General features: G+C 41.2%; 1 protein-coding gene across 1 annotated transcript in view; it reads left to right on the forward strand.

Annotated features, from left to right (window-relative positions):
* Positions 1-392: 392 nt before the first annotated feature.
* Positions 393-19,585, forward strand: part of HEPHL1 (hephaestin like 1) — a 93,890-nt gene continuing 74,697 nt past the window's right edge. Inside the window, exons 1-2 of the mRNA XM_077867469.1 lie at positions 393-569; positions 13,754-13,998. Of these exons, the coding sequence (XP_077723595.1) occupies positions 400-569; positions 13,754-13,998 (415 nt within the window). The 5' untranslated portion in view covers positions 393-399. The remainder of the gene's footprint in view (positions 570-13,753; positions 13,999-19,585) is intronic.

Below are 19,585 nucleotides of genomic sequence, written 5' to 3' on the forward strand. Positions count from 1 at the left end.
TCTTAATATGTTCCTGTAATAGGTGTGGAAAAAAATGAGGAAGAAGGGAGGAAACCCATTGGCCCAACTTGTTGCAATGCCATTCCTGGCAAAGATAAATGGCTAATGTCACAGGGAGAGCACCAAAACTTACAGAAACAGGTCTGTTTGGCCTGCATAGTAAATAAATAAGCCAGTTGCACATTTCTTGGATGGCCGGCAAAAAGTTTTGTTGTCATAGCAACTCCCCTCAGCATGTGCTTTGCTTATACAAGTTACAGCCTCTGTCCCAACCCCAAGCTACCTAAGGAGGAGGAGCTGGGCCTTGTTCATTCCTTATTTATAATTAGCTTCAAGTGAGGGGGAGGGACAGGCAGGGTTGCCTCCTGAGCAGGCTGCTTGCTTGAGTTACATCCACAAATGCCTCGGAAGCAGCAGGCTGACTGCATCGTTCTCTTCACATTCCTGGGTCTGTCTGGGCTGGTTGGTGCAGTTACCAGAACATACCACATTGGGATTGTGGAAGAATACTGGAACTATGTACCCCAAGGGAAGAATGTTGTTACTGGGGGAAGTTTTTCAGAAGACAAGTGAGTAAAGTTGGGGTTCCCACAGACTCCTGGGTTTGGTTTCTTTTTGATTCTACATGGAGAGGGTTATAGTCCTTGGGTCACTATAGTGGGGGTGACCTGATCTAAACCAAGTGGAGGGGTTTGTGTTTGTTTGGAGAGCCCACACAAGGGTGGGCATGTAATGTGGAAGAGAGATATTCTTGGCCCTACGTATTTGTTGAGCCATCTATGCACAGCCTTGTCTGTAAAGTGCTTTATACACAGCCAGGTGCCTTGAATAATAGCTTACTCTATAAAAGGACAATTTTCACTGAGCACCAGTAGGGACTTCTAGGGGGTTCTGGACTTAGTTTGTTTTTTAAAATACAAAACAAAAAACAAAACAAAACAAAACAAAACAAAAACCCCAAAAATGTAACTCTTGGGATGAGCATTTGAGAATTTTCAAGAATTCTTTACTGTTAAAAACCACTGTTTTCTCAGTTTTATTTTTGGAATGGAACTTCATAATTGGAAATAAGTATGCTGTAAGTAGTTATGTTTTGTTTTGGTTTAGCAATGCTTAAAGGGGGAACAGTTATAATAGATTTGACCGGTATTTCAACAGTTTTCCCAAGTACTCTTAGAAATGGCTTTTTCACTGGTAAGAAGATTGTTTCAACCACAATTTATTCAATCTGAGGGCAATGTTCTAGTCCCCAGGCCCATGGCATAGCTGGGTGAGATGGTGTCAGAGTGTTGTATGTCTCTGCTTTTTATTTTTTTTGCAGAAAACAACTCTTGCTCTCCCTTTCTCCCTCAGGGTCCAGTGTCTTATATCCCTTATTTGTTCCCTGGAGCTCGTACTAAAATCACCTCCTGGCGCCAGAAGCTGTAATGCATACTTCCAATTTTGTGGTTCTTAGAACATCTTTTGAGATGTTCTGGCAGCTACTATCAGATATTTGGATATCCTGGCTTCTTTCTGATAGACAGAACCCAGTTCATTCAACATCCAAGTTCCATTTTCTAAAAACAACGTTAGTTGCTAAGATTCAGGAATACCATGGGGTTTTCCAATGAGTCTTTAAGGATCCCACTGCCGTAGGGGAAGACCAAAGACCCAGTTGGCTTAGACACATAGTTTCCAGATTTCTAACAATACAAAGCTGGCATAGTCATGTTTGGTTATAGAAGGATGAAAATAGTGCCAGCCAGGCTGCCAAGAAACACTTCCTTAAGCTTTGTACCAGGAAACTTAATGTCCAGGGGGCACTTTCTGAAGAGAGCTCTGGACTTCTTTCGATCTCATATGTGACAAATGGAATGGGATTAAGAGGCTACCCTAACTGCCAGCATCATTCCCTAAGATTGAGTTCTGCTGTCCTCAAAAAGGGCTCAATAGAAAATAGTCATTGTGGGCAGCTACTGAACAAAAGACTGTTCAAGATGTGTATGCTGAGCATAATGAATAGTCTTTAAGCACAATGTGATATTGACTGCCTTTCCACATGGTTGAGTAAAAAGCTTAGAAGTCTATCTTTCTCCTAAAATGTCAGCATAGCTGTTTGTGAGCATTTATTCCGACCCAGGAGTTCCACCAGAGACTTTCAGTTCATTATTGTTTGCAGATGATCTTATTCCCACTTTACAAACCAGGAACTAGGGATCCCTGGGTGGCGCAGCGGTTTGGCGCCTGCCTTTGGCCCAGGGCACGATCCTGGAGACCCGGGATCGAATCCCACGTCGGGCTCCCGGTGCATGGAGCCTGCTTCTCTCTCTGCCTGTGTCTCTGCCTCTCTCTCTCTCTCTCTGTGACTATCATACATAAATAAAAAATTAAAAAAAAAAAACCCAGGAACTAAGACCCCCGAGATTAAGCACTTGTTGGAGTTTACAGAATAAAGGCAGCACCAAAATCACATTGCTACAGAGCCTGGGTTTTTTTTGCCATGTAACCTGTTTCTTGATGAAGGCGATGCTTTCCCACTGAATTAAACTCAGCTTTGATGGAAGCCAAGGGTTCTAGTAAAAAGAACTTTCTAGAAAGTCCCAATTCTTACCAAAGGTAGGTTTAGTCTCATGGGTCACTCTTCCCAGAAAGACGTTGGAATGATCCCTGGTGTCAGTGGCCAGACTGGTTACCTGGGTTCATTAAAAAACCCAAAGTATTTTAAATACTCAAATGCTACAATGCTTTTTCCACAAAGCTGAGTGAAGGAAGAAATTAGGGACTGTTAATTGTTTCAGCCAGAAGATGGTGCTTTGAAGAACATACAATAAAGTGTCTGAAAATATTTATGGTGAAAAAGAAAAAAAAAAAGAATAGGCATGACTAAGACACAGTTTGGTGTCAGCTTAGAATAGGGTGGTTTAATAAATGCTGTGGTCCCACCTGAGAGGACTCTTGCCCTGTAGGCACAGCTGGGGTTCTAGACATCATGCCCATAATGCCCAAGTCCCCAAATGTTTCCTTCCAGTGTGTAAAGGGATGGTGTTTGTGCAGGGATGCCTCCTGACTCTTAAAAGGGAAGCCTGGGTTATTTAGTGCATATTGGCTTTTATTAGCAATCATGTCTGGCAGTGCTACTGGTGCGGCAGGTGGTTCAGGGCAAGTCCCTAAGAAGGCACATTTGTAGTGGGCTGCTGACTCTTACTTGAAGAATACAGGACACAAGTCATGATTCACATGTGTCACAGCTGCCACAGGTGTCACAGGTGAAGATGCCACAATTGTGGGACTTATGGAGTTCAGTATGTGTAGTCTATCATGTGCCTTTTCCCCAGTAGCAAGGAATCATCTTGGATAATGTGACCATGCCTCTCATTAAGCCTCTGGGACTTCTTTTTTTTTTTTTTTTTTTTTTTTGCCTCTGGGACTTCTGAGGACAGGCTGCTGTTGAAGATATTCAGACCCAAACAACTGCCCGATATTTAGAGAGCCAGGTACCTAGTATCTCACTATGAGTGGGAAGAGCCTGAAATAGGAATCAAGAGAACTGATTTCAGTCCTTGCTCTGCCCTCAACTTGCTATGAAACCTTGAACATCTCATGCAGTGTCTCTGAACATCAATTTCCTTAATTTGTATTACAAGGGAGTTGAACTATAATCCCTAAAGTCACTTGAGAAGCATCATTCCAAGGATTCAAAAAACATTTTTGAAACAGAATGAAAAACTTACCTGATTCTCCAGTTCTAGAAAGATTTTTACAATGGTATGAGAGAGATGATTTGTAAATGTTCAGTCTAGGAATCCAACTTGGAGAAGATCTGAGAGTGGGGATATATGACAAATTTTGAAGTATTCTATATTTTTCTTTGCCAGTCCATTTTTCTCCTGTTCTTTAAGAATTATCTCCAATTCTTCATGCAAAAAGCATTTTCCCACAACTCTGGCTTATTCTGATCTGTTTCCTTCCTCACTGTTCATGGAGCTTGGCATCTTCCTTAAGCCTTAGACACAGCATTTTCCTCTCTCTACATTACTGTGTGGGTATTTGAGGTACACTGGTTGCCTCAGCAGCTGAAAGATAATCACTGTGTTGGCAGAGAGGGAGGCCCAGAGTATATTTAATCATGCCCTCTACCTGAGCTTTGACTGTGCCGATAATCCATGGAAGACTGAACACAAAGGTTTTCATTTAGAATCATTAAAAACCAATCACTTTGTCAATTTAGTTTTTCCTGTTGCCTAATCTTTGACTATGAGAATGGCAAAAATGAGGGGAACAGAATGGTGAGTGCCAAAGTTTCCGTGATGTAAAAATCTTGGAAACCAAAATTAGGCAGTGCCAAGAGCCTAATAAATCCAGATTCACACAGATTAGATAGGAAATAAATTGAGATCATTTTGCCAAGACTCCATAGCAGTCAGATGGTACAATTTGATTTTCCATCTTGGTACTTTTGCTTAATCACAGAGCTTAGAAATAGAATTTAAACTGTAAACACTAACATTTCCTAGAAAGCATGAAATTTAGGCATTATATCCTATTTAGAAATATTTTACCCAGATGAATATATTCCCCCATTCCCTACTGGGCCTAATGGGGACACTGGGCTCCTTTGATTTGCCTGGGGATGCTGTCAGCATTTGATCCATTCATGCCTATCCTGTTCTGGCTCATAAAGTGCTTAATTAAGGTGTGCCTGTGCTTCGGTGGTAAAGCCTAGTCTTTAATGGAACCAGAGTGCTGGGGTCACCTTATTTAAAGCTACAATTCTCATCAAAGACCTCATTAGGCAACCAACACACATGCAGGATTTTTCTTCCCAGTGAAATGCAGAGTTTTCACATGTGCTAACTAGAAACACCCTTGGACATGAGTGAGGCCAACCATTGCTCAAACCCCAAGTTTTAGGTCTGTTAAGGAGTTTACTTAACCATATCACTGTGTCAGCCCAGTTGATGGCAAAGGATTTTGGGTACCCCCTTGAAGCGGACCCTAGGATGGGCATAAGGGAGAGACCTATATATCTGTTTGGAACAATAACGGATTGAAGGGAAGCAGGTAGGGGAAGACAGAGTCTTCTGTAGGCTTTTAAATAAAGGGAAGGGTATCATCTCGTTTAGGCTTGATCTTAGAGGGTGACTTTCAAATTCCATCTTCTGTTGGATCAGCAGAGAAATCATGTGTTGGGTCTGATGCCATATGAATATCTCGGGGCTGCTGTTATTCCTCAGATTAGATAGTGATTGATTTGGGCTGCCTGGCAAGTGGAGACCAGAATAGAACAGCTTAAACAAGCTTCTGTATTCTCTCATAAAGGAATCCCAGAGATGAACAGTCCCAGGCTGGTGAGACAGGTAGTATGATAGGTTTTCGGGGGACTTCCATATTTTTGACCTATGATCCTTAGCATGTGACTTCACTCCTCAAGGAAGTTTATGGTCACAGTATGGCTGCTAGAACTTCAGCCCTCATGTCTATGTGCCAAGAAGTAAGAGGAAGGGAGAAGGTAGAAAGGTCTAAGTCCTGCGGCATTAGCCCATTGGCCTTCTAAAGGGCTCTCACGGAAACCCCCTACAACCAATTCTATGTATATCTCTCTGGATAATCAAAGCAACAAAAAGGAGGGGGTGGAAATATAGTCTTTTTGTGTTTTTGTTTCTGAGAAAAGTGGAATCTGATTCTGTTACTAAGAAAGAAGGGAACGTGAATATTGCAAGACAGCAGGCAGTCCCTCCCACCTTCCCCTACCTCAGTTCTCCCTGTTTCTCAACCTTCACAAACACCCTCTTAGTCTCCCTCTTCCTTTTTCCACCTCTAGAGAGTGGAGCCCCAAGTCCTAGTTAGTGGGATTTAAGAGAACTCACAGGCAGAATAACAGCTAAGTATCCCTGCGTCCTCACTCACTCTTGTTCCAGGCATTGTCATAAAAGCTTTCCATGCCAGGCAGGGGGTGAGAGATGTCCTGTCCCTGGGCAGGGGGGCCAGCAGGCCCAACGTGGGTTTCCTCAGCCAAGTGTAGCCCAGCAGTGGTCTAACAGAGATGCTACGGCAGCCTGATTGGCTAAGGAATGTAGGTGGGGGGCATCTCACATCAACTGACAAGCTTACAATTCTTGTTCTACCAACTGGGTAAGTAATTGAATCTCTTTTTGCCTCAATAAGCTCATGAGTAAAATGAGGATAATGATAGTACTTGCTTTGGGGATTTAAGAGTTTCCAGGGGCTGCCGTAACAAATTACCACAAACTGGGCAGCTTAAAACAACAGAAATTTATTCTGTTCCAGTTCTGGAGGCAGAAGCTTGAAATGAAGAGGTCGGCAGGGCCACATTCCCTCTTGGAGGCTTTAAGGGGGAATCTGTTTACTGACTCTTCCAGCTTCTGGTAGAAGCTGCTGGCAATCCTTGGTTCTGGTGGCATTGCTCTGGTGTCTGCCTGTATTTTCCTATCACCTTTTCTATGTGTGTCTGATCTTTTTCCTCATCTCAAAATCCTTAACTTAATAACATCTGCAGACCCTTTTTCCAAATAAGGGGATTAGGACTGGGAATTATCTTTGGAAGTCATTATCAGCCCACCCTCTGAGGGGATCAGGCGGCTCAGATGACACAGGATCTGTAAATGTGCCCAGATGCAGTGCCTGGCTCTGGGTTAGCATGCCAGAAATGTTAGTCATCATAATAGCTTTCCTATCACGAGGGGTCTCTGGACAGCAGGAGCTCTGTGGGAAAGAGACCACAAATGGTCACATTTCCATCTTTCTTTTTTTTTTCTTTCTTTTTTTTTTTTTTTTTTTTTACATTTCCATCTTTCTAATTAGAGCTTTGCCATAACTCCCACTGACTGAGCACTCACTCTCCCAGACGCTGTTCATGGGGCTTCCCACCGTCTTATTTACTCCTCATGATGGCCCTGTCATGGTCACCAGTTTTTAGCCAAGGAAACGGAGTTCAGAGATGTTACTTCTCCAGGATCTCACAGCATCAAGTAAGGAAGCTGGGATTCAAGTTCATTCTCTTTTCTATTTACTGTGTAAATTTGTTTTTAACCCCCCTGTGTGGGTTCTTATGGGCTTTTGTAGACATGAAGTGGGAGAAGGAAGAACTCAAGACCTGAGTGGTGCCAGGGGAATCAGGGCAAGAGACTGTGTAGAGGGATGCATTGCTTGGATGGCTTAAAATATATCAATCTAATTAGGGAGGGCATGGCTATGCCCAAGTACAACAGGTAATCACCGTCTCCGCCCTCTTTTTTCCAAGTAGCCCTTGCCCCAATCTAATCCTATTTTCTCAATGTCCCTTCTCAAGCTCAGGCAACAATGTGGCTTGTCCTTCTTGTGACCATGATGGTCTCACACATTTGCTCTGACCATAGCCTCTGCTGCTGCTTGCCTTCACACCATCTCACCTCTATACACTCAGACCTGCAGGATCTATATGGTGCAGTTGTCACAATATGGAAAACTTGGTGCTGCTATTTACTCTCCAATGTGATTGTTTTGTCTTCCCAGCCAGATGGTAAATCTCCTGAGTGCAGGGATTGACATTCATACATCTCGGCCCCATTTTCTAGTTTAAGGTCCCATATAGTGTAGAGGTTTAATAATTGCTCAGTGGTTGAATGGATGAGGAAAAGATCTGACTGAAAGATTCAGGTTGTGGGGGACAGCGGTGCTGGTGAGGTGCACACCCACTGTGAGCCACCAACTCCTTGGAATCTGACCCTGAAACCCATCTCTGCACTGGTTAGATGATTCTCATGGGAAGATTTCTTCTAACAATGGTCAGTCTCACCTGCTCTCAGGAGGCATCTTCCTTCATGGTATTGCCCTTGGCCTTGACAATGTAAATGTTCTACATCCTCATTCTGTCTTTAAAGCAGTTTCTAATATGGAAACTTTCCAGCCCAACTGGATTTCTTTACAGCATAAAATAGATACCTCCTCAGTTTGAGTCAAAATATTAGAATGTTGGTTGCGGTTGAACTTGAGGGGTACTGATTGCTCAGTCCCTCACAGGGGGGCAAGCCTGTGGCTACACTATAAATACTATGAAGCCCATGAACACAGGCATTCTAACAAGTGCTCTACAGCTATGTCAGAAGCTTTCTGTGGATGCCTTCCTTGAAGTCACCCACTTTTATTTCTTGGGCAAGGGTTGCATTTTCCAGTACTCACAGGAGATGGGGCTTCTGTCCCACTGTTACAAATGCATCATGTGTTCTTAGGAGTGATTTGCTGCGGAGACACTAAAAAGATGGATTTCTCTTACTTTCACCTATCCCTGTCTTTTCCGCTTTGGATAGTTCCTATGGTTTCAAATAGTGACTATGTTCTAGTTTCAAATAGCTACTATGGCTTTTGTTTTGTACTGAGTACTATGGAAAAGTGATTTCCTGACTTGCATGTACATTCAGCATTGTATTAGTTAGACCTGATTAGGTTGTGCTCTAGCAACAAACAACCCCTAGATATCAGAGCCCTATTTTTCACCCACCCAGGTTCATAGAGGGTCACATGACTCCAAGACAACTGGCCTTTTGAGACAACTATTAAACCAGGCTGCTGGGATCTTGAAGCTTCACTAACTTCACTGGAGGCTTTCCCTGAACCATAGGATGTTATGGGGTCTTGTAATGGCAATTAAATGTCCTGGCCCAGAAGTGACACATGTCGCTTGCCAAAATCCCATGGCTCCATCTATCTGCGAAAGCTCTTTGTTCTCCTTTCTGCTGGGAGGAAAGAAGAATCAGCATGGGTAAGCACAGGGAAACTCTCTGTAAGAATTATTTGGTGAATTTAGGGAAAATACAAATGCCATGCCAGAATGTCTGATTCAGTTGCCTGGGGCCTGGGAACATAAATCTTTGGCAAATGTCCCAAATAATTCTGATCTGGCCAATACATGGGTGGACATTTGGGAACATTTGTTTTAGACAATCTAATCTCTCGGGGTGACTATTGGCCGTCTATGTGGTAAGACTGAGACTCGTCCAGGAATGTGCAAAACAAGTCAATATATATAACTCAATGCTAACATATGCAGCATATGTAATAAGTGCTGTGGGAAGTCAACAAATATTTCTCTCCTTCTGATATGCTTGCCTCTTTGGGTGGCTCTGCCAGACAACTCATGTGTGATAAGGAACTCTTACTCAGCATGCATTTGCATGTGTGTTTATACATGCGTGCATGCGCGCACATATGCTGGGAGCTCAGAGCAGAGTGGTGCGGTGGAGACTCAGATGTCCATCTTTCCTGCAGAGCCATTAGAATGACAAGGCACTCCCTATGAATAACCTCATTTTAGTTTTTTATCCATCAGGCTGAGCCTAGAGAGACACCAGTGATTTTGAATCTAATCCTTCCCTTGTCATTGCCTTACCGAGTGGCCCAGCATCAGCTCTAAAGTCAGGTAACTCTGCTTGCTCTGGGGCTGCTTAGCCAGCCTGAGGATGACTCAGTTCTTCCTCTGCTTCTTCCTCCTCCTCCTTCTGAACAGCCTGTTCAATTAGGATTGTATTCAACTGCTAGTTAACAGAAGCCTGGAAAACACTGGCTCAAATGTATTTTTTGACTTATGCAAAAAGAAAGTCAGAGGTTGGCAATCTTCAGTGGCCCAGATTCCTTTGGCTTTCCACTTAACCATCCATAGGGTATAACCCTCTTCCCCCTTCTCTCAAGATGGCTGCTGAAGCTCATCATCAGATCTCCATTTCAGGCATGAATAAGGGGAAGAGCAAAAAACTACAAGGGTCTCTGCCAGCTGAGTCCAGACAAGTACCACTGAATGACACATGCATATATCCCATTGGCTAAAAGTGTGTTTCATGACCATCCAGGCCTCAAGTGAGGGTAAGAAACATAAGAGCTTCTATTAAGAAGCCTCAGTGTCAAGCTTCTGGACTTTTTATCCCATTGCACAGGGAAGTTTAGGCTTCTGCTTCACAGAGCAGAAGAGGCAAACTCTTGTTCCCGGGCAGACACACACAGGCTCAGTGGATATACAGAGGGAGGAGGTGGGGTGTGCACACACCCAAATATGCCCCAAGTCCTCAGTTCCGACACCTGAAAGTGGACTTGTCAAGCCAGAGGTTGAGCAGTGATTCTCTTCCCTCCAACTCAGGCCACAGGCACTATGCTACCTCCTCAGGGCGCCCAGCCCTGCACGGAGGAAAACTCACCCGAACAGCACGCTTTGCGGAGGGAGCTATGCTTTCAGAGGGAGAAGGCACACAACAAGAGAAATTTGGCCACTCAGTTGTCAAACAGCCTGGACCTTCTTTTCTAAATAAGATGTGAGCTTGTTTTTTATTGTGAAAGTAAATGAGGTACAGAATAAAACACTCCCAAGGACAGAAGAGGGTGAACTTCTCATTCCTTCTTGCTCCTGCCTGTGGCCTCAAGCCCATGACCCAGAGGTTATACTCTTATAGTTTCCATGGCCAGTTTCCAAATGTCTTATTTTCTTTGCATATATGTATATAAGCACATTGTTGAAAAAACACGGAAATGGGGCAGCCCCGGGGGTCCAGGGGCTTAGCATTGCCTGCGGCCCAGGGTGTGATCCTGGAGACCAGAGATCAAGTCCCGCATTGGGGTCCCTGCATGGAGCCTTCTTCTCCCTCTCCCTCTGCCTGTGTCTCTGCCTCTCTTTCTGTGTTTCTCATGAATAAATAAATAAAATCTTAAAAAAAAAACCCACAGAAATGGAATCATACTTTATATGCTAATCTGCAATTTGCAATTTTCCATGTAGTGTCTTGGTGATTGTACCATATTGTCACCTATAGAACTACCTCATTCTGTTGTGTGGCTATGTGGTATGAGGGTACCATAATTTACTTATCCAGCCACCAGTTGAAGAGAATTTTGGTCTTTCCAGGTTTTTGCTACCAAAATCATTTTTAATACTTCAACCCTTTTGTCAGGATTCCTGTCTTGTAAGTCCTATTATCTGGGTGCTGAATCTAGCAGGTTGGAAAGAAAGAGCTTTGCTACCTCTGGGAAGACTAGTACTGTGGTTCCTGGCTCCTCTGAGGGGAGCCTCAGCCCATGGTTTTCCCATTTGTTTTAGGAACCTCCTGCTTACTGACTCCACTCCAAGGGCAGGGCCAGGGTTGACACATGTGGGTGGCTGAGCAGCCAGTAATCTGGTGCTCTGGGAAAATAAATAATATTGGGGCTCCTTCAACTGATATTTGGAAAAATACTTGTTCAACTCTTATTTGGAGACAAGGCTGAGCCCTGAGGAGAGAAGGTGGCCTGGTGGTGGCAGTTTTTACCATCTCCTTGGTCACAAGAAGAAGCGATTTACTCTACAGCTCACTGGAACAATCCTTCTTGGAAGAGATTACAGTGACTACTTGCACACATCCCCTGAGGTCTCCTTCTTCCACCTCTCAAACCCCATTTGAGGAAGCTAATCCTTTCCAACCATATACAGTACTTGCCCTCAGAGAAGTTCCGGAAGTTGCGATTTTCTCCACTCCCAAAGTCATTTCCAGTTAATTTTATCCTCCCAGCAATGCCATCCAGCTCCCCGGTGATGTTGCAATGCCTTTTAGAGCTAAGGCCTAGCGGCTCCACATCTTAGTCTGGCTTAGCTGAGGACCCCCGGAAGTTCCCCTGTTTCTAAGGCCAAGGCCAGTCTCTTTAAAAGGGGCTTTATCGCTGACAAGGTTGACCATTGCCTGTGGTGGTCTGGAGTAGGCTGGATGCCCCAGCTGGTTCGAGCAAGGAAGTAATGATGTGAAGAAATCACTTCACAATTTGATTTTAAAACCATGCTACGTATGCTTAAATGTTTTTCTTTTAAATTTTGTTATACTGTGAGCTTCTGTTTATAAATTACAAAAAAGTAAGGCAGCTGCAAACCCTGTTTGTTAGCAAGGTCCCCGGGAGCAAGAAAAAAGTCTTTGGAAGGCAGGTCCAGCAATCAAATCTCATAAGGTCACAGGTTGGGTTTCAGGGAGGATCATTGGATATTTTCCAGTGTCCACCAGCTCTACCCTGGACCTAGCCATCATCAGATATAATGTCTTCTGTAGTTTGGTTACAAAGGGGACCTGACAAATGAACAGGAGTTCATTCCCTGTCTATTGCTGCTACGACACAACAACTTGGTGTATGGTCTTCCAGTACTGGTAGTACTATGTCATCCAGTTGTAGAGAAGGCCACACCCAGAGACCTCAAAGTAAGATGTTACCTGGCTGCCTGTGTAGAGGAAAGAGAGCAACTATGCACCAAGTATGCCTCCAACCCCACATCCACAGTAGACAACCTGAGTGTTTAATTCTTCCCTCTGACTGAACTCAAACTTGACTTTTTTTTCTAAGCAGTCACTACCAACCAGTCAGATTTGATGCACAAGTTAAAACCTATTTACCATCCTGGGCCTAGAAAATATTCAAAGTTGGGTATGACAACACAGACTTTTCTGCAAATATAGTCTGCAAAATTATCACTTGCCAATCTGGGATCAAATTCAAGGCTTTTCTTTTTCTTTATTCCAAAGTCACTAAGCACCAACACTTCCAGGCACTCAGCACTACAATAAAAAAGGTATTTGAGGGATTTTTGTCTTCAATTAGCTCACAAACCAGAGATATACATACCTTACTGTAACACGTTTTGGCAAGTATGTTATTAGTGCTTGATCTGTGTGCGTACGGAAGGGGAAAGGAGGAAGAGTTTGAACTGATCTGGAAGGGTGCTTGGCAGATAGAGAATGAGGGATACCATCTTGACACAGGAAAAGAATGTGTGCAAGTCTTGGAATGCTGAAAGGATGCAGCATGTTCTGGGAAGGCTGAGCATGATGCCTGATGGAAGGGTGAGGCCATGGGAGGTAGGCAAAGAGGGTATGAGGAAATGAGCCTGGAGAGATGTACCAAAGCTGGGCTAGATGCACCAAAGAAGATTGCTCCTGATCTGACTTGAGCACTGGATCCCTGTCCCCTGCTTGACCCAGGCACCCTCTCCTCCATCTGCCTGCACTTCTATCTTCTGCTCCATGGTGGGCTGCTTGTCTGGCCACTTGACACACTGCTCTTTTCATCCTGAAAAGTCTGTAGGGTGGGCAAAGCTGCCATTCATACTAGAGACTGCTGGGGAGCCTTGTAGCAGGAACTTCTTAGGAGCTTGTATCTGAGTCACTGGTATACAAACATTGGATAATCTCTTTGAGGAAATGAGGATGAGGCCCTGAAAATATCTTGTCTTTGGCTTTTTGATCTATAGTGCTTCCCCCAACCTTACTGAAGCAAACATAAATCCATTAGTCAATACAGAGCCTCTCAGACCTGGTGTGATTCTAGCAACTCAAATGGCACTTAATCATATACTGCTGTATGTCATTACCTAATTTTCCCACTAGGTCATAAACTCTTTTGTAGCCTTGTATAGCATGTAGCAAAGTGCTGGGATCGTGATAAAATACATGCTAAGTGTTTGTTGAATGAAAACGTGAAGGGGAATGTGTTGAATGAAAAGGGGTAAATGGACAGTGAGACTTTAGAGTATTCTGTTTAGCTTTGGTTTTGTTGTGAATACTCCTTGTGTCTTTTGGCTTGCCACTTAACTCTCTTAGCCTCAGGTTCCTTACCAATAAATTGAAGATAATCTCACCATCTCTACTGAGGTTACAGGGTTATTTCCAACACCAAATAAGAAATCATACATGCTAGCACTTTATGAACTGTTACAGTAAGCTATTAGGATTTTCTCTTAATGTCATATAATTATAAAATATTTCCTTCTTACTTTTAGGCTTGCAACCTTATTTCTCGAAAGAGGGCCCAACAGGATAGGTGGTCTTTACAAAAAGGCTGTTTACAGACATTATACAGATGAGACGTATTCCACAGAGATTCCCAAACCTCCCTGGCTCGGATTCCTGGGCCCTATCTTGAGGGCTGAAGTGGGTGATGTGATTGTCATTCATTTGAAGAACTTTGCTTCCCGACCCTACTCTTTGCATCCACATGGTGTTTTCTACAACAAAGATTCAGAAGGTAAATATCAATCCTCTATTATTGGTGTCTTGTCTCTATTTCATAAGGCAATTGTCAGCTACAGTTAAAGGGATCTAAGAGACAATGATTACAGATTTTCCTTTGTCTTTTCCCCATATCCTTCTCTCCTCATCTCCATCTGTTCCCCTGATAGAGAAAACTTCAACAACACTATCAACCACCTTGATCTAATTGGCATCTACAGAACATTCCAACTAATACACCTTCTTTTCAAGATTGTGTGGAACACTCCTCAGGATAGACAATAGACTGTGCATAAAATAAATCTAAAATTTAAAAGAATGGATAGGATGCAAAGTATATTCTCCAATCACAAAGGAATTCAATTTAATATAATCAGTAAAAGAAATCTTGCAAATTCTTGCAAACATTTGGAAATGAATAGGGCACTTCTAAATAACCTATCGGTCAAAGAAGAAATCACAAGATAAATTGTAAAATATTTTGAATTGAATAAAAATGGAGACAATCATACCGAAATTTATGGTATACAGCTAAAGAAGTAATTAAGAGGAGATTTAGAGCTTTGCATACTTATGTGAAGAGAGAAGAAAAGTCTCACACCAGTAACATAAGTTTCTACCTTAAGAAACTAGAAAGCAAAGAGGAAACGAAACCTAACGCAAGCAGAAAGAAGGAAATAATAGGATTGGAGCAGAAATTCAAAGAAGGAGAAAACAAATAATATAAAATAGATTAAACCAAAATTTGGCTCTTTGAAAATTAAAAATTTCCTTTGAAGAAAAGTCCAAGCTCAAATTATTTCATTTATAAATTCTATAAATGACTAAAATAATAATAATTCCAATCCTTTGCAAAATCTTTTGGGAAATAGAGGAATATTTCCAAATTCATCCTATGAGGCGAACGTTAAGACCAAAGCCAGATAGGGATCCCTGGGTGGTGCAGCGGTTTGGCGCCTGCCTTTGGCCCAGGGCGCGATCCTGGAGACCCGAGATCGAATCCCACGTCGGGCTCCCGGTGCATGGAGCCTGCTTCTCCCTCTGCCTGTGTCTCTGCCTCTCTCTCTCTCTCTCTCTCTCTCTCTCTGTGTGACTATCATAAATAAATAAATTAAAAAAATTAAAAAAAAAAAAAGACCAAAGCCAGATAAAGACATCACAACAAAACTACAGACCAGTATTCCTCATAAATGTAGACAAAATATTAGCAAAAAATTCCTAACAAAATATTAGCAAACAGAATTATAAGGAGAGCTATATACCAGGCGAATTATACACCATGACCTAATGGAATTTATCCTATGATTGGAAGGTTAGTTTAACACTAAAAAATAAATGCATCCTGGGGAGCCTTACCCAACTCCTTATTTTTCCGCTTAGGTCATGATCTTGGAGTTTTTGAGACTGATCTCTGGATCAGGCTCCACTCTGAGCATGGGTCCTGCTTAAGATTCTCTCCCCCTCTGCCCCTCTCGCCCACTGACAAGCTTTCTCTCTTTCTCAAAAATATGTAAATAAGTAAAACTAAATGAATGTAATGCAACATATTAATAGAATAAAGGACAAAAACCACATGACCATCTCAAAGGGTACAGAAGGGCATTTAACAAAATCTAGTATTTATCAAATTAAAAATTTCCAACTAACTAGGAATAGACAGGAAATTCCTTATCTTTCTAAAGGTTATCTAAGAAAAATCCACAGCTAATGCCATGCTTAATAGGACAGAGACTGAATGATCTCTTCATAAGATTAAGAGCAAGGCAAGAATGTCTGCTCTCACCACTATCGTTAAATATTATTCTGAAGATTCTAGCCAGTGCTAGACAATCTGCTAGCAAAAAACTCACTCAGCCTTTATTTATCTAGAACATCTTTACTAACCTTCCTTTTTGGAGGGATAGTTTGCTGGATAGGGTATTCTCCGTTTGCATTCCCCCCAGTCGCCCCAGCACTTTGAATGTATTATCTCACTGTCTTCTTGTCTCCATTCAGATGGGAAGTTGACTGTTAATCATGTCAATGCTCCCACAAATGTGATGAGTCTTTTTTCGCCCGCTTCCAATATTACCTCTTTGCCTTTTTTTCCTAACAATTTGACAACAATGTATCTATGTATAGATTCTTTGTATTTATCTTACTTGTGGTTCATTATGCTACTTTGGTGTGTGGATTAATGTTTTTCATTAAGTTTGGAAAACTTTGGGCCATTATTTCTTTAAACATTTTTTTCCTGTCCCGTTTTCTTTCTTTTCTCCTTTGGCAGGTTTCTATTGCACCTGTTAATAGACTTGATGTTGACCCACAGGCCTCTGAGATTATGCTTATTTTCTTCAAGCTTTCCCCCCCTTTTTCAGATAGCATAGTTCTATTGATCTATATTCAAGTTCACTGATTCTTTTGCCATCTTGAATTTGTTGTCAAGACTCTCTAGTGAATATTTTATATCATTTATTGCACTTTTCAATGCCAAAACTTCAACTTTGTTCTTTTTTATAATTTCTACCTCCTTGTTGAGATTTTTTCATTTGTTGAATCATTTTGTCCAATTTCTCTTTAATTATTTAAACATGATTTGTTTTAATTGCTTGAACATTTTTTTAAAAGATTTTATTTATTTATTCATGAGAATACATAGAGAGGAGAGAGATAGGCAGAGACACAGGCAGAGGGAGAAGCAGGCTCCATGCAGGGAGCCCAACATGGGACTCGATCCCAGGTCTCCAGGATCACACCCTGGGTTGAAGGCGGCGCTAAACCACTGAGCCACCCGGTCTGCCCTGCTTAAACATTTTTATAATAGCTGCTTTAAAGTCTATTTGTTAAATTTCACATCTAGAGACACTTTATGATAATGTGTATTGACTTTTCTTTGAGAATGGGTCATACTTTCTTGTTTCTTTATATGTCTCATTTTGTTGTTCTTGTTAAAAACTGGAAATTTTTGAGCATATGTTGAAACAACTCTGGATTCAGGTCCTTCCCTCATCCAAGGTTGTTTTTTTCTTGCTTTGATTTTTTAAAAAGGATTTTATTTATTTATTCATGAGACACACACAGAGACAGGCAGAGACATAGGCAGAGGGAGAAGCAGGCTCCCTGTGGGGAACCCGATACAGGACTTGATCTTGGACCCTGGGGTTCACACTCTGAGCCAAAGGCAGATTCTCAACCAGGCATCCCTTGGTTTGCTCTTTTGTTTAGTAACTTGCCTGGGCTAAATCCGTGAAATCTGTTTTCCCTGTAGTGCGAGGCTGCCAAGGTTTCTGCTCTTTTTTCTTCCTTGTGTTTATTTTGAAGGCTGGCTGCTAAGGGGTCAGCTCTAAATCTGATTAGCTTTGAAGTCAGCAGATGCTTGGACAGAGGTTGTGCTTAAGTATCATTAACTCCTCAGTTCTTTGGAGTTGGAATTGTGGGTAGATAGAGAACCCACTCAAAGTTTAGGTGGTTCTTGTCTGCCTTGGATTTTAGTTTTTGTTGGGCCCTTTGCTTCTCCTCTTTGCAAGCACACAGCATTAAAGTCAGCAGGAAAAGGCAAATAATTGATGTTCAGTAATTTTTCAAGCATAAACATTACTGGATGAATTTATTTAATTTCCAGGGCAATGGAATGGTTGGTATTTTTCAATTTCATTCAACTTTATGTTACTTTTGGGGGAGAGGATTTGCTGATGCCTTCGCTCTCTTTCGATGAATTTTTCTCTTCACTACCATTCCAAGTTTGCTAATCTGAAAGCCCCTGCTCAGTTCAACTTAGTGTTTACTATGAACTAGACTTATTGCTGGATACTGGGGCTGCAAAAATGAGTAAATACATAGTTGTTGCTTCCAAGATTTCACCTGAGAAGTGGTAGAGAATGAACTCAGAAGTTGGTAGGTAGAATTAACATTGATTAAACAGTCCCCAATTTGCTAATCCCTATGCTAGAGCTCTTACATACAATATCTCACTTAGTAATGGAATTAGTTGGTGCTTTTTTGATCTCCATATGAAATATAGTTATGTATTAGGACTATTTAAAAATAAATTTTATTGTTTTTTTTTAATTCAGAAAAGCATAAAGGGGTAAATGCCTCACATTCTGATTCCCTATATATCCACTAAAATGAGCTCAAAACAAAAGATTAAACAAAAAGTAGTATATGAACATAGAAAATTTTAAGAGTACAAAGATGTATAATAAGGAAAGTAAAAATTCTTCATACTTGTCTCTTACCAGAAAAGCAATTGCCTTTAAAAATGTCTCATAAATTTCTCTTAGAAAAATTCCTGTACCTATATGTGAATGTGTGTGGTTATGTGTATGTATATACTTGTTCATTTGTAAAAAAAAAAGAGATTATACTCTAAGGTTGTTATGTAGTCTCTTTTTTCATTTTTACTTCATGTTGGAGATTTTCTCACATTAGCACACATAGACCTTCTTTTAAAGTTGTGCAATATTCTATTGTATGAATGTACCAGTTTAGTACATTGATGATTATTGATGATTAATGATGATCATTTAGGTAGCTTTCAGTTTGGGGTTGATACCAGCAATTCTATAGTGAATTTTCCAGTACATTTATTTTGGAAAACATTTTCAAGAATGTTAAATTCTTAAAAGTAAAATTGCTGGTTATATTCATTTTCTTTCTTTTCTTTTCTTTTCTTTCTTTCTTTCTTTCTTCTTTCTTTCTTTCTTTCTTTCTTTCTTTCTTTCTTTCTTTCTTTCTTTCTTTCTTCTCTTAGGAATTGGCAAATTGTCCTCCAAAAAATTGCACATTTAGTATTCCACCTTTTGTTCATGAACTGGCCTGTTTCTCCTACAACTTCAACAATCCTCAATAGTCTCAAATCTGATGGGGTGAAAACTTGTATATTTTGATTTATAAAAGCCCACACATTCTAGAATACCAAATGAATGTTTTAAAAATATTCTCATATTGTTAATGTTACCATTGCTCAAAACCCTTGTCAAATCAAAATCCCTTCCTAAGAATAACTTTCAGAACAACTTAAAAAGCAACCCACCCCGAAATCACTTTTTACTTTATATCCACGTTTTATTTTGCATCCTAAATCATCTACCTCATCTTCAGTGGTGACACCAAGGATTTGTTTGGGGACTCCAGCCTTTCCTTTCAATAATAGCCATCAACACCCGCCAATAATAATGAGCAAAAACAAAGCACATAAATAAATTGTGAATAAAAGAGTCTCTAGAAAAATTGGTGTTTGTATTGATTTATATCATATAAGCAAAACAAAATGAGTGAACTCATCTTCATGAGTTGAAGCTTCTAGACAAATCCACTACCCACCCATCCTCCGCCAGCTACCGATACTCAGTCTCTCCATTTATAAGCTCAAAAGCTTCCAAGCCATGCATATTATTCACAGGACCTTGGTGTATGGTGTCATGTACAGTTGTGCCAGTCATTTATTATTTTATTCAACACATATGTGCTGAACATCTACAATACCAAGCACTGGGGTAGATCTTGCATATAAAATGAGCAGAAAGAAATCTGGTTTTGTGGAAATTACAGTCTAATGTGAGAGACAGACATTAATCAAACAATTATATACATAGTGTTATGCATATTTATCTAAAATCTTG

Source organism: Canis aureus, chromosome 23 (assembly GCF_053574225.1).
Source record: "Canis aureus isolate CA01 chromosome 23, VMU_Caureus_v.1.0, whole genome shotgun sequence".
In the NCBI taxonomy this organism is placed as follows: domain Eukaryota; kingdom Metazoa; phylum Chordata; class Mammalia; order Carnivora; family Canidae; genus Canis; species Canis aureus.